This window comes from Balaenoptera physalus, assembly GCF_965194825.1.
Source record: "Balaenoptera physalus genome assembly, chromosome: 12".
NCBI lineage: Eukaryota > Metazoa > Chordata > Mammalia > Artiodactyla > Balaenopteridae > Balaenoptera > Balaenoptera physalus.
In genome coordinates this window covers 57212276-57227617 of record NC_138897.1, presented here as the reverse complement: position 1 = coordinate 57227617, position 15342 = coordinate 57212276, and the positions used below count along the sequence as shown (strand labels likewise).

Below are 15342 nucleotides of genomic sequence, written 5' to 3'. Positions count from 1 at the left end.
GTTCACAGAACTAGAACAAAAAATTTCACAGTTTGTATGGAAACAACAAAAGACCCCGAATAGCCAAAACAATCTTGAGAAAGAAAACCAGAGCTGGAGGAATCAGGCTCCCTGACTTCAGACTATACTACAAAGCTACAGTAATCAAGACGATATGGTACTGGCACAAAAACAGAAATATAGATCAGTGGAACAGGATAGATAGCCCAGAGATAAACCCACTCACATATGATCACCTTATCTTTGATACAGGAGGCAAGAGTATACAATGGAGAAAAGACAGCCTCTTCAATAAGTGGTGCTGGGGAAACTGGACAGCTACATGTAAAAGAATGTAATTAGAACACTCCCTAACACCATACACAAAAATAAACTCAAAATGGATTAAAGACCTAAATGTAAGGCCAGACACTATAAAACTCTTAGAGGAAAACATAGGTAGAACATTCTGTGACATAAATCACAGCAAGATCCTTTTTGACCCACCTCCTAGAGAAAGGGAAATAAAAACAAAAATAAACAAATGGGACCTAATGAAACTTAAAAGCTTTTGCACAGCAAAGGAAATCATAAACAAGATGAAAAGACAACCCTCAGAATCAGAGAAAATATTTGCAAACGAAGCAACTGACAAAGGATTAATCTCCAAAATATACAAGCAGCTCGTGCAACTCAATATCAAAAAAACAAACAACCCAATCCAAAAATGGGTGGAAGACCTAAATAGACATTTCTCCCAAGAAGATATATAGATTGCCAACAAACACATGAAAGGATGCTCAACATCAATAATCATTAGAGAAATGCAAATCAAAACTACAGTGAGGTATCACCTCCCACCGGTCAGAATGGCCATCATCAAAAAATATACCAACAATAAATGCTGGAGAGGGTGTGGAGGAAAGAGGCCCTCTTACACTGTTGGTGGGAATATAAATTGATACAGCCACTATGGAGAACAGTATGGAGGTTCCTTAAAAAACTAAAAATAGAACTACCGTACGACCCAGCAATCCCACTACCAGGCATATACCCTGAGAAAACCATAATTCAAAAAGAGTCATGTACCACAATGTTCATTGCAGCTCTATTTACAATAGCCAGGACATGGAAGCAACCTAAGTGTCCATCGACAGATGAATGGATAAAGAAGATGTGGCACATATATACAATGGAATATTACTCAGCCATAAAAAGAAACGAAATTGAGTTATTTGTAGTGAGGTGGATGGACCTTGAGTCTGTCATACAGAGTGAAGTAAGTCAGAAAGAGAAAAACAAATACCATATGCTAGCACATACATATGGAATCTTAAAAAAAAAAATGATTCTGAAGAACAAAGGGGCAGGACAGGAATAAAGACGCGTGCAGAGTGGACTTGAGGATACGGGGAGGGGGAGGTGTGGGCTGGGACGAGGTGAGAGAGTGCCATGGACATATATACACTACCAAATGTAGAATGGATGGTTGGTGGGAAGCAGCTGTATGGCACAGGGAGATCAGCTCCGTGCTTTGTGACCACCTAGAGGGGTGGGATAGGGAGGGTGGGAGGGAGATGCAAGAGGGAGGAGATATGGGGATATATGTGTATGTATAGCTGATTCACTTTGTTATACAGCAGAAGCTAATGCACCATTGTAGAGCAATTATACTCCAATAAAGATGTTGAAAAAAAAAAAGTAAACCTTAACAGTGATTTATTGTCTTTTTATAGTAAATGACGCTTAAATAACTTTCTTCTTAAGAAGATGACTTTGCTTTTAAGATTAGTTTTGGGGGCTTCCCTGGTGGCGCAGTGGTTGAGAATCTGCCTGCCAATGCAGGGGACACGGGTTCGAGCCCTGGTCTGGGAGGATACCACATGCCGCGGAGCAACTGGGCCCGTGAGCCACAACTACTGAGCCTGTGCGTCTGGAGCCTGTGCTCCGCAACAAGAGAAGCCGCGACAGTGAGAGGCCCGCGTGCCGCGATGAAGAGTGGCCCCCGCTCGCTGCAACTAGAGAAAGCCCTCGCACAGAAACGAAGACCCAACACAGCCAAAAATAAATAAATAAACTTATTAAAAAAAAAAAAAAAAAGATTAGTTTTTTCCTGGGACCAGTTCCTGATAATGTTTTCCTCAGTTTTGTAGAAAAGGGAAAAACTAAAGTATGACAACTTTGGCTTCAAATTTATCTAGTTAATCTAAGAAGATGATAGTTTCCCCAATATATTTGAAGCAAGTATCATATGGAGGTGAAACTAGAACTTAAACTAATGAGTTTAACTAGGACTTAAACTAAAATTACCTAGATAATTTTGACTAAATAAGGTGTTGTGAGTACTATTGCTGAAAAATCAGTCACTCCAGTAATTTAGAGGATTAGAACAACAACCATTTTCTTATCTTTCATAGTTTCTGTGCCTCAGGAATTCAGGAAGGTCTGGGCTGGGTGGTTCTGTCTCCGGGTCTCATGCAGTTATAGACAGATGGTGGCTGGAGCTGGAACAGCAGAGGGCTAGACAGATGGGAGATACTTGGCATCTCTCTCTCTCTCCTTATTCAGTCTCAGGGCTTCTCCACATAGTCTTCCCACATGGGTTAGTTTGAGCTTCCTCATTACTTGGACATTAGGTTCCCAGAGTGAGCATCCCCAAAGAGCAAGGCAGAAGTGCATGGTATTTTTATGATCTGGACTCAGAAGTTGCTCAGTAGGAGGAGTTCCAAGATCACATTATAAGAACAGCAAATGGAATAGGAGATATTGTTGAGCCCATACTTGGAAAAAAACAGTCTGCCCATTTTACCCATAAGGTAGATCTTTTTCATACTTAGAATTGGTTAAAGATGAAACATACCATTAAACTCTCAATTACTACTATTTCAAGTCAAAACTGATTTTTATATCTCTACTCTGTGTTAGACTTAGTAGATGCTATGATAGAAAGATCAGTAAGGATATGGTCTCTGTCCTCAAGCACTTTACAATCAGAAGTCTGACCCGCAAAAAAATAAATCATTAACTTATTGTGATTTACTAACAGCATACACAGAATGCTTTGGGAATGCCTAGCATACTGCCTGGTACATAGAAGTTATTTTTACCTACAAATTTGACCCTCAAAATGAAAAGTGAACAAATGTTTAATCATTCAATAATTATCAAGACACAGTTCTGTATTAGGAATTGGAGATAATAGTGAACAGAACAAAAGTACCTAGCTCATGGAGCTTACATTGTAATAGGGGAGAAACAAACAAGTATGATATGCTAGATGATGGCAAGTGCTAGGGAAAGATAAAACGGGGTGAGGTGCCAGAGAAGTCTGCATGGGGGGGAGGTGGTAGTTACTTTATATAGAGTAATCTTGGTAGGCTTCAGTTTTGTCATATCTGTTAGCCAACTGAATCTATTTCTATTTTTAGTAAACTGGTGTTTTTAAAAATATAATTATATAATGGAAATGTAGTTAGTACTCTGAAGATGAAGTTAGCACTTTGCGTATCAAATATGGAATTGAATTCATTATTTCTGTAACACTGAACTTCCAAGTGTTAATGATAATGCAAGAAAATACTTTTTTGCTACCACATTAAAAAAATAAGCAGGTAAACAAAACTCTATAGAGATTTTGATGTCAGTTATTTATACATAGTTTATTTAAACTTCATATTTTTCACCATTTATTATGCTGTGTTTTCTGTTCCTCACCATTCCTTTCAGTAGTTCCTTTTGGTTTAGTATGAATTATATTGATACATGAGCTGATAGAGAGAAAAAGATTTTTTAACATTTATAATGGCAGTAACAAAAACTAGCATTCTCTTCACATGAGTAAAGGACATTTGAAGGCATAACATAAAACCTTTATAAATGTGCAGTAACTACCCAGGCTTGGGGTTTACTGTTGCCTCATACACATCTGAATTATTTTGTGGCAGTTCCTACAAGTTTCACATTGGTCTACATAGAAAGCAAAAAGCTTGCTTGTTGCCTAAGCCAATGCTCTTTCACATAGATGGAGAAAGAAAAATGAATGATAGCTTGGAAGATATGTTTGATCGGACTACACATGAAGAATATGAATCGTGTTTGGTGGATAGCTTCCCCCAAGTAGCAGATGAAGAGGAGTCGTCAACTGCTACAAAAAAACCAAACTGTAAGGCAGTTTCCTTTCTAATTATGGTTTTTCCAGTACACTGAGTTTAGTAAATTAAGTCATCATGCTTATTAACAGAGGCTTAATGAGGTATCTTAACCAAGTTTCATGCTTCTTGAATAAATTTTTTTCGTTTTTTTTAAAGATAATTTCAGATTAATAGAAGCGTTACCAAAAATAGTTCAGAGGGTTCCTATGAACCTTTCACTCAGCTTATAAAAGTTTTGAGAAAATTCTTTGTTAAGTGATACCATAATTAAGTGAATTATTGTAATTGAGTGAAAAGAGGAAGTTTTGCAGAAAATTCAGACCTGTTTCCTGCTTGAATACTTTACCTTCCCAGATAAAATACTATATCTGTCTTCTTCAGATCTGTTTTATTAGAAGCAGTAATTCATAATGTAGGATATCAATCAAAAGAAGAACAGTCTAAGTGAAACTCTTAAGTAGATAATCTGAATTGAAAATTAGTTAAAATTCTTGCTAAATATCTCATTTTCTTACTGTGAATAAAACGGTCAATTTTTAATTTAGTGCAAAGGTGGTTTTATAGTGGCTTAAATGAGCACAACTTCTGCTATGACAATAGTCAAAGCATTGAATATAAATCTATCTTGATTATGTTTTCCTTGTGCTTTTTAAAGTGACAGCCCACAGGATGAGACCTTAACCAAAGATACATAACAGCATGCTTTTGTTTGCTCAGTCCATGGCAAAAACTTGATCAAGCAAATTTCGTGATAAAAATTCACAACTGTTCAATTCATTTTTCTCCCCAAGCCCTTTGCAAATTGGTTTCATTTCAAAAAAAAAGATATTCTTTTATAAGGTATAATTATTAATTTCTATCTTTTTTTTTTTAAGTTGCTTTTCACACTGAACATCCCAGAATTTCTTCTCACTTAGCTTTTGTGGCAATGCTGCACTGCTCTTCTGATCTCTGGCAACTTCTGTTTCCTAGAGTATCCCCAAGACTCTGTTTTCTTCCTCACACTCATTTTCTCTCATGCTTTTATTAAATTACCTCTGAAAATAAAACTCCCAATCTGCATCTCTAGTTTGATTTCTCCAATGAATCCCAGCCCTGCATTTCTTAGTAATCCTACTTTTGCGTCTCTTCAACAGCTTAAACTTAAGATATCTAAACCAAGTTCCATTTATTTCCTACCAAGTGACCTTTCAGACTTTTTTATTTTTCCCAGTCACTCAGGCATAGAATTTAGGACTTTCTGTCCATTTATTTCATTTTCTAGACCCCCATATCACAAAATTCTACCTAGTCTTCCCTCATAGGAAGGAGTAGATTTCGGGCAGGATATCAAAAGCTCAGTTCTGGACATGTTAGTACTTACTAGATATTCAAGGGGAGGTGTTTGTAGGCAGTTGACATGTGTCAAGTTTGGACAGGAAATCCAGAATAAAAAAAAATGACTTAGTGGGCAGGAGGTGAACAGCAAGTAGATGGAGCTGAAAGTCATGACACTGAGTGAGAACACCCAAGAATTGAATATAAATAGAAAAGAGGAGTATTTCAAGTTCTGACCTCTAGGATATGGCAACTTTAAAAGGAAGAAACCAGCAAAGGAAACTGAGAAGGAGGTGCAGCCTATGAAGTAGGAAGAACACGAGAGTATGTCCTGTTCTGTAAGACGTTTCTGTATATTCATTACTCCCACCCTCGTCCATTCTCTTCTGAACCTCAGACTTTATTCCACTTACATACTGGACATCTTATAAGCACCTTAAAATTAATATATTCCAATTAGAAATCTTTATTTTTCTACCCAAATTTGATCTTCCTCTGCCTTTCTGGGTTTCATTAAGCCTCAGTTACTATCCTCACATTTACTAAAGATGGAAATGTGGGAGTCATATTTGACTTTTTTCACCTGACCTTCATGCCCAGTCTAATACCCTGGCAGCAGTATCTCCAAAATATATTTCATAACACTTCACTTCTCTCCATCTCTGTAGCCACTACCTGGTCTCAGCCACTCTGATCTCTACCTATTCTATTCCAGGCCTCCTAACTGGTCTTCTTATGTATCTCTTATCTCTAGCCCAGTCTCTACAGAGAATTAAAAGTGACTTAGTTTAAATTTAAGTTGGATTGTATTCTTGCTTAAAAATCCTTCAATGAAAAGAAGATATTTGAATGGCCAATAAGCACATGAAAAGACGATCAACATTCTTGGACAGTCAGGGATGGCGATAACAGTTCACACCCCCGGAATGGTTAAAAAGATTGCTAACATCTAGCATTAGCAAGTGTGAAGAGCAGCTGGAACTCTCATGCATTGTTGGTGGAGTAGAAAATTGACTATACTTTGGAAAAACAGTTCAGCAGGGGTTTTTTAACAGCTTTATTGAAGTTGTCAGTTTTTTGTAAAAGCTAAGCATATACCTGTGTTGTGACCCAGCAATTCCACTCCTAGATATATACCCAAGAAAAATGAAAACGTGTTCACGGAAAGATGTGTTCAAGAATGTTCATAGCAGTGCTATTTGTAATAGGTCAAAACTGGAAACAACCCAAATGTCCATCAGCAGGTGAATAAATTGTGGTATACTCATGATGGAACACTACTTCACAACAAAAAGGAGGGAACTACTAGACTCATCAACATGGATCAGTCTCTAAAACCTGTTGAGCTAGACAAATGCACAAGATGAAAAAGAATACATACTATATAATCTCATTGATATGAAGCTCTAAAACAGACATAACTAAGTTATGGTGATAGAAATTAAATCAGTGATTGTTGGGGAGGGGAGAGACATAAGAGAACATTCTTGTGCAGGAGAAACAGTGGAATAGGAAACTCATGGGAATGTTCTCTGTCTCGATTTGGGTATTAGCAGTTACACTGGAATATACATCTGTAAAAATTCATCATAGTACACTTAAAATCCATGTATGTAAATTATGCCTCAGTAAAGTAGATAATATTTAAAAGCCTTCAGTGGCTTCCCACTGCACTTGCAATAAAATTCAAACTCCTTCTCTTGGCCTCCATGTCCCATCATGATCTGGTACCTGCCCACTCCCCCCACCCCAGCCTCATCTTCCCCAACACTTCCGTTTTTTGCTAAATCTCAACCACACTATCCTCCTCTTACTTCTTATAATGTGCCAAACTTTTTGCCATCAAGGACCCTTACCTAGAACATTCCCCATTCGTACCTCTTCTCACGGCTGACTTCTCTGTATTCATCAGTTATTACCTTACATGTTCAGGTAGCCTTAGCTGTCTGCTTGCTTAATGTCTGTTTCCCTCACTGCAATGTAAACTCCGTGAGGACAGGAGACCTGGTCTCTCCTGTTCTACATTTTATGTCCAGAACTTAGCACAATGCTCAGTAAATTTTGATTATTTGAACAGATGATAGCAGTTAGCTATTTGAGTCTAGACAACTTGGGATTCACGTCCATGGGCTCTAGTTCTTATTTTGTCACCAATATTCTGATAAAATTTTAAAATATTTTTATTTCCTAGTTATCAGCTACCTTAAAGACACATTATAAAAATCAACGGGACTAATAAGTGAACAGATTAAAAGCCATCTTGTTATTGTTGTTTGGTGCCAGATGATAATGGACATCTGAGTAGTTCTTTTAAAGTCTAAAATACTTTTTATAGTTACGATTTTTATCTCTTTAGTAATTCTTAGGTGAGATAATCAACACTCTCCTTATTATGCAGAGGAAAAAGAAAGGAAGGAATTAGTTATAGAAAATTTAAACTAATTGCCCAGGGACCAGAGTATGAAACCCAATAAAAATAGAAGTTTTGGTATATGTCCTTTTTTTCCCCCAAAAAAGCTAATTATTTCTAAGTAAGTTCTACATTCAGTTTGTGGTATGATTGTTTTGTTTACAGCTCCTGGTGATAAAAAAGATAAAGTCAAACAGAAAGTATTTGTGGAGCCATATTTTAAAGATGATGAAAGGTAAGTTGGCCTTGGTTAATACCAGCAATGTGATTGGAAGTACCACAGAGCTATCTTTGTTTGAGGATCTCTGACCTATTAATATTGCTACTTTGGTTAAAATAGAGTCTGTATCATTTACTTTATGACCATAACAAAAATGGAACTCAAGTATAAAAATGACAAATTTTTAAAATAAGGAAATTTTTTTACCACCACTACCCTGTTTTGGACAGTGATGACAGTTATTTTCTCTGCTTCATTATAACATATTTTATTCTTATCCTATTTTATTGTGAACTTTATTTGAACTTCAGCAATTTATTGAATACTGTAACTTGTATATAGTATAGCCTTTGGGTGGCAGGCCTTAGGCTGTGCTTCAGAATTATCTTACGAGAATTTTTAAATTTAAAAAAAAAATTTAAGCATCTTGATTTTAAACCATAATGCTCCTTTCTGCCTTTTATGCAAATATGCAAATTCTCTAACTTTCAGTCATGTACTATTCATTCTAGAAGTGAATTAAGGCATAGCAGTTTATTCAAAAAAACTTTTTATGCTTTTTTTTCTTTAAGTTATGATGTTGGCAAATTCAGTCACTCAATAAGTAAAGTTATTGGTTATACTTTGATTAAGAATTTAGAAATCTGACAGGCCAAGATAAATTTCTACTGTTGCCTGTAAGACTCTAATAGATAAGAGCTGTCATTTTGTTGCTAAATGATCAATTCTTTCCCTTTATTCACCAGTTTTCCAAAGAAATAGTACCCTAGCATCTCAAATGTGACTAGAGAGAGTCTTGTTTAAGTATCATTATGAACTAATGGATTTAAATATGTTTGATGCATTTCAATCCATTGCATTTATCACCCTTATGATACTCAGATTGTCCCATCTTTGCCCAGCAGAAGCCTCTTTGAATGGACACTACTCTAGCTTTCTTTCATAGCTTCCTTGCTCTGGTATGAGAAGATGTTCTAGGCTCCTGCCATAGGCTGGAATCTGCCATTTCTCCAGGAGCCCTAGTTTAACAGTATTTAGGCCGCAGTCTGACTGCTGGGGTTGCTCATTGATCCAGTTACCCATTGTTTCTGGACCTTTTAGCTGGACAGAGTTAGAAGTAAAGTTTTTGTTTCATTTTGTTTTTTAAGATAAACTACATATGTTCATACTGATAGCTTCAATTCAAGTTCAGGACTACAGGATTTCTCTGTAACCTCCTCTGTTACATCTGTATCTAGTTCCCCGCTTACTGAAAATCCCACTTCTCAGTGCCACTAACATCATTCTTCATTTAACTTGATTCCACAGAACACTCTCAGAATAATTCAAACTATTATGAATAACATGATTTATGAAAATGGTTTAAGACTTTTTTGAGTCTTCTTGTCCTTACAATATATCCCATCAGAAAGGTACAGTCAAATCACTGTGTTTTCAGGTCACTTAGGATAATTATTTTCTCTGTAGTTGTGCTACCAACCCAGTATCCATGTTTGTGTAATTTTGCTTTTGATTTTTTAGAAATTGTTTTTTCTTTTTATCTTTAATTCTTTCTTTAAAATTAAGGAAATTATGTATATGATACCAGAGGCTGCAAAACAGGGTATATTCCGAAGTCTGTCTTCTATTCTGAAGTCCCCTTCATTTTGATAGCTTCCTATTCCTACACACGTAACCATTTGTTAAAAATTTATGGTTTTCCAGACATTTTAAGAAGTAAAAGCAAATTTCTATATATCTTGAAACTGATGTAGATATAGATAATTGTACTCTCTTCTCTATACAAATGGTAGAATGCTATATATGCTTTTCTCTACTTTGCTTTTTTCATTTAACTATATGTCCTGGAAATCACTCATAGTAGTATATAGTGATATTCCTCATTTCTTTTTCTAATTTCATGGTATTTTGTTGTTTGTACATAGTTTATTCCCTAGCAATTAGCATTTGGGTTGTTTACAGTTATGCTAGCATGCATAATGCTACAGTGAATAGCCTTGTGCATTCTCTTTTCAAATTTTTGCCTGTGCATCTTTGGAATAGATCCCTAGAAGTAAGATTGCACAGTAAGAACTGTCATTTCAGATGTTTCTAGTATAGGTTCACTAACTTTTTTTTTTTTTTTTTTTCTATTTTTGGCTGTGTCAGATCTTCATTGTGGCGCACGGGCTCCAGAGCGCTTGGGCTCTGTAGTCTGCGGCACGCAGACTCTCTAGATGAGACGTGCGGGCTTATTAGTTTTAGCACGCAGGCTTAGTTGCCTCGCAGTATGTGGGATCTTAGTTCCCCGACCAAGGATCGAATCTGCGTCCCCCTCATTGGAAGGTGGATTCTTAACCATTGGACCACCAGGGAAGTCCCATAGGTTCACTAACTTTTAAAAAAATACATGAGTAGTTTTATTTATTCTGAAACCATTAGATAGCTGGAGATGCAGGACGTGGGTAAAGATGTAGGGATGGTATAAGTCTCAGAGTTAGTATGGTCCCTTTCCCCACTGAGAGTACTAGCAAACCCTGGGAAGATGGGTTGTGTTATTTCAGGGACAAGAAGCTTAGTAACCTTTTAGGTGATGCTTGATGTCTACTGCAACTGCCAGTCTACTAGTGGATTCCCTGCTGCGTTATAGTACACTACAGAAAGAGGAAAGGATATGGCTAAATTATATTCTATATAAACCTAAGATTCCATAAACTATTTGAAAGTATAGTCATGGCAATATTTTTTTATCTGTTGTTTCTTGGTCTTTTTTAATTTACCGGTTGCTCCAGAGAGTTGTTGGATTTAAGCACAAAAAGGACCTATATAACCTGATATGTTTTGAAATAGAGCATTTAAAGCTTTTTTTTTAAGAACAGTACTTGCCAACTATCAAAATACCTCAAAGGAGTAGATGTGTTACCAACAGGTCATTTTAAAAGTCAGTTTTTGTGAGTCAGACTGTTTAAGTTCACTGGTGATGTTTCTATTATAAACAAATGTATATGGTGTTACGTAAGTCTTCATTTACTTGTAAATTTGGTGTTTTCTATATTGGGCTTAAGTAGGATGCAAGTATATTATAAAGAAATGTTCCATGCTTCCTGATTGCTTTTTCTTACTAAAGAACTGTATACCTCATCAATCCATACCTCAGTGGCTTTGACCCCTCCTAGGTTTCCAGTGGTTCACAATAGAATCTTTGTCTTTAAGGACAAGCACAAATGATAATTGTGCCTAATATTTTGAAGAATTTAAGGTAGACGGAAGCGACAAAAGAAATTGTTGGAGAAAATAGTAAATGACATGCAAACAAATGAATTTGTTCCTTAGGGAGGAGTAGGTTAGCCCTGATTTATGGGTTTTTAGTACTAGAAACCTAGTTAACAGGCAGTATTCTCTCAGTTATGTTATAGAATAGCAATTCCTGAGTTTAATAATACAGCATTCCTTTATAATTAGGTTATTTTATATTTTAACCTCCCAACCTAATAATTATTTTCAGCCAGCCAGAGGCAAAAATAGGAAGTAATAGTTATCTTTTTCAGTTAGAGAAAAATATCTATAAAAATACCTGATATGTAAAATACTATGTAAAATACTATGTAATATGTAAAATACTTAATATTTTAGTGGAGAGTGAATGAAGAAATGCTTGTTTTTTTTCACATTCTGGGGAAGCATTTCAAGTAAAATGAATGAATGTTTTGGGATTATTTCTCCTCTGGATGCTCACCTTTGCTAATTTAAAACCTAAACCAAAGGTCTCTATAGTAACAGATAAATTTAATTCATTTTCCCCCCAGAGAGACTAGCTTACAAAATTTTCCTCATATTGAGGTAGTCCGGAAAAAAGAAGAAAGAAGAAAATTGCTTGGACACACATGTAAGGAATGTGAAATTGTAAGTACTAATGTAAATACTGTCATTTGGGTTTTTATAAAGATGGCTTTATATGCATGATTTAAAAATCACATATACAAACCGTATTTGTATCTAGAAACAAGTTTGAGCCAGGAATAACAGAATGAATACACAGAGTATACATACTGGCTGGGACCTGAGAGATACAGATGAAAACGAAAGCTCTCAATTTCTCTTAGATTCTCTAAGTGAATCTGGAGCCTAAGCAGTAGTTCTTATTTCCAGCTTAAGACATTTGTGCCATTTGTCTTTTTTATGTTTATTTGTATATCTTTTAATTTTTTTACTTTGTGTTATGTTACAGCAGAGGCTCTAATACATATACTATCTGGGCGAAATTTTGACATTTTAGTTGGAAACTTGGCTATTTTATTTTTTACTTAAACACCAGCACTCTCAGGAAATGAGATGTACTCATAATTGTTTTTTCTAAATAACTAGTACAACCATAAGCTCTTTTTTTTTCCCCCCCAAACATTTTCCTTTCTAAACAAAATGTGATGAATAGGCTCTACTTCATCCTTAAAACACAATTGTATTTTCCTTTTATACATTGGGTGTCTTGGACTAGATAGTATATCTTGAAGTAGATTGTACTAATTGTCCTCTTAATAAATAGTGCTAGGCAGGTTCTGTGTCTTTTTGAAACTTACTGTTTTTATTTCTTCCCTTGCTATCCTTTAGCTGTTGGATACCTGCTTCCAGCAATATACTTCCCCTTTTAAATTTTCTTTTTAAAAACTATGGCTAGAGAATTTGATCACCAAGCACATTAAAGTTATATATGAATAGGTTACAGTGCAGGGAAGCATTTGGTGAGAAACATGCTGTCATATACTAACAGTGGGAGTGTAAATTGAGATCACTATTTTGGAAAGCAGTTTGGTGATACAAGCAAAACCTCCTCCTGTATCATGAGTTTTCATAACACGAATGTATCATGATTTCTTAATTAAGGAATATGGTCTATACTAAGTAAACCTCCAGTTTTTAGTTCTAATAGTGGAACTATTACTACCAGTGAGAATAAAGCTCTTTTGCTGGAAACACTGTTAATTTGCTTTCCTCCTCTCAGGAATCATTTTTTGTGCTGTTATCCAGTCTCTGAAAACACTGTTTCATGCATTTTATTCCATTTTTTCAGTTTTTTAAGGTAGAGGGTAATTCTGTTCCCTGTTACGCCCTCATGACCAGGAGTGAAAGTGCCAGTCCCATGTATTTAAATATTGTCTGTATGCTTACAATTACAGTTCGTAAATTTTTCCCTTTGCCTATTCCACATGTGGAATATGCAACATACATGTGGCTAATAGTCACCTCAAATTTCACGTGTCCTAAAGCACACACACAGTTTCTATCTCCAATTCTCAAACCTTACCTCTGAGCCTTTTATATGTCCATTCTTCTCTAGTTTAAACCAGAGATCTTGTAGTTACCTACTTTTTTCTTTCATATCTCAGTAATGGATCTATCAGCAAATCCTATTGATTGTACTTTCAACACAGCAATGAATGGTCTTTTTTCCAAATGATCTTTTTAGAATAAAAGTTAAATCATGTCACTCTTCTGCCCAAAATCCTTAGTTGTCTTCCTCTCTAAGAAATGGTATCAAAGCCCTTATCAAGGACAGCAGACTCCCACCCCACCTCCTCTCTGACTTTATCTTCTAACACTCTTCCGCTTGCTCGCTGCGTTAACAGCTACACTAGCCTACTGTTGTTTTCAAATATGTTGTAATTTGGTGGCAATGTTTCTCTAACACTGACTGATAACCATGATTCTCTAAGGGCAGTTCCCAGGCTAAGGTAACAAAGGCTTATATTCATGGCAATGAGAATGAAGAAAAAGATACCCTCCCCCAAAAAAGTTTCAGAGATACTCTAAAACCTTTAATTAACTAATCTATATAAAAGAAAAATATATTAGAAACCCTTTACTTCAAAAAATTTCTAGTCCTAAGTCTGCCACTTTTAATAGGTGATATCTTTGGTGAATTATCACTTTGATTTTCAGTTCCTCAAGTGTAAAATGGAATTAGCTGGATTATGTGATCCTATCATTTGTGTTCTATTAAACTTTACACTACTGCTTTATTTTCTTTAGATCTAGAGCTTGAAGACCAGTATAGTTTTCACATAAAAGTTTTATCTTTCTTTGCATGAAGTTCAGGTTCCTTATGATCACACTTGCAAAAAGTAATATGCCTTTGATCCTAATTGAAAGATCTAGTTTAAAGGGGGAAGTCGTGAAGCCTACAACATTCAAAGCTAAATTTTTATTTTAAAAAATTGTAGTGAAAGGAAAATTACTTCAAAACACACGTTATATTCAAATAACAATTGAGAAATGTGCTATTCAGAGTGCAGGCCTTGGCCTTTTTGTTACTGGTCTGAGAAAGATGAAGAGTTTGCAGCACCAGTATATAAATCAGCTGTACCACTAAGCACGCTGTAAAGTTCAGCTGGCATGTTTTTTTTACTTGTAAGACTTTACTGATGCAGGAAGCAGTATGTTTTTTTACATTGTGATACAGGCTCCTTTTCTTTATGGAGCAAACATTTCACAGACCAGCACTAATTATTATTAGTAATTTATATAGTAATTTACTTAGAGATAGTATTACTTACTAATATTATCATCAGTGAGAATTCAGTTTCCTTAGCATGCTGAATAATAGTCTTCTTAGCTTCTAGTTTATAACCAGTAAGTATAACACTCCATTTATTATTCCTAAGTGGAAAACTCACCAGTTTTATTATCAGTATTATGCAGATTTTCCAGCAGAAGAAAGAGAAAAGAAGTTGGCTTCCTGCTCAAGACACCGATTTCGCTACATTCCACCCAACACACCAGAGAATTTCTGGGAAGTTGGTTTTCCTTCCACTCAGACTTGTATGGAAAGAGGTGAGAATACAGATTGTAACATTTTGGAACTTCTTTTTTTTAAATACTGTGTATACCCGAGTCTAAACACTAAACTTTTTCTCCACGGTTCTCTACCTTCTGCTGTAAGTTGGGTGCCAGTTTTGTGACATAAATACAATTTTGTAAAGATAAAGGCTTAACTTTCAACTCTTCAAATAACTTCACTGGAATCATAGATTGTTTATAAGCACTTTAATGGGATTGTGTATGCATTATTCTCCTCTTTCATTCAGATTTCAGAAAGTAATTTCTGTTTTATCCAGTCATCAAAATGACTTTTCATAACTTTACAAAAGTTGGCAGCAAAGTTATATTGTTGAAAAGCATCTTTTTTTTTTTTTTAAAGAGACTACTCTGAATTTTAGATGTTAAAACCTCACTATCCAGAATGCTAATTATTTATAAAACATATTTGAGTAAAAAGGACTTTTGTTTGT

The 15342-nt window shown here is 35.6% G+C and overlaps 2 protein-coding genes across 10 annotated transcripts in view; one reads left to right on the top strand and one right to left on the bottom strand.

Annotated features, from left to right (window-relative positions):
* LOC309640245 (uncharacterized protein) overlaps nt 1–15342 on the bottom strand; it is a 645560-nt gene that overhangs the window by 534093 nt on the left and 96125 nt on the right. Inside the window, exon 5 of one of the 5 annotated variants that reach the window (XR_014252100.1) lies at nt 1727–3746. The exons of the other annotated variants lie outside the window; for them this stretch is intronic. The gene's annotated coding sequence lies outside the window, so the exon portion shown is untranslated. Of the gene's footprint in view, nt 1–1726; nt 3747–15342 lie in introns of those variants that run through there. 5 annotated transcript variants of the gene reach the window in all.
* The window catches only part of RBBP8 (RB binding protein 8, endonuclease), an 81543-nt gene that overhangs the window by 64954 nt on the left and 1247 nt on the right, over nt 1–15342 (top strand). For 2 of the 5 annotated variants that reach the window (XM_082418657.1, XM_082418660.1), the window contains 4 exons: nt 4001–4141; nt 8023–8092; nt 11863–11959; nt 14743–14884. In XM_082418657.1, coding sequence (XP_082274783.1) covers nt 4001–4141; nt 8023–8092; nt 11863–11959; nt 14743–14884 — 450 coding nt within the window. Of the gene's footprint in view, nt 1–4000; nt 4142–8022; nt 8093–11862; nt 11960–14730; nt 14885–15342 lie in introns of all 5 variants that reach the window. The other 3 variants (XM_082418656.1, XM_082418659.1, XM_082418658.1) reach the window with 2 other exon arrangements.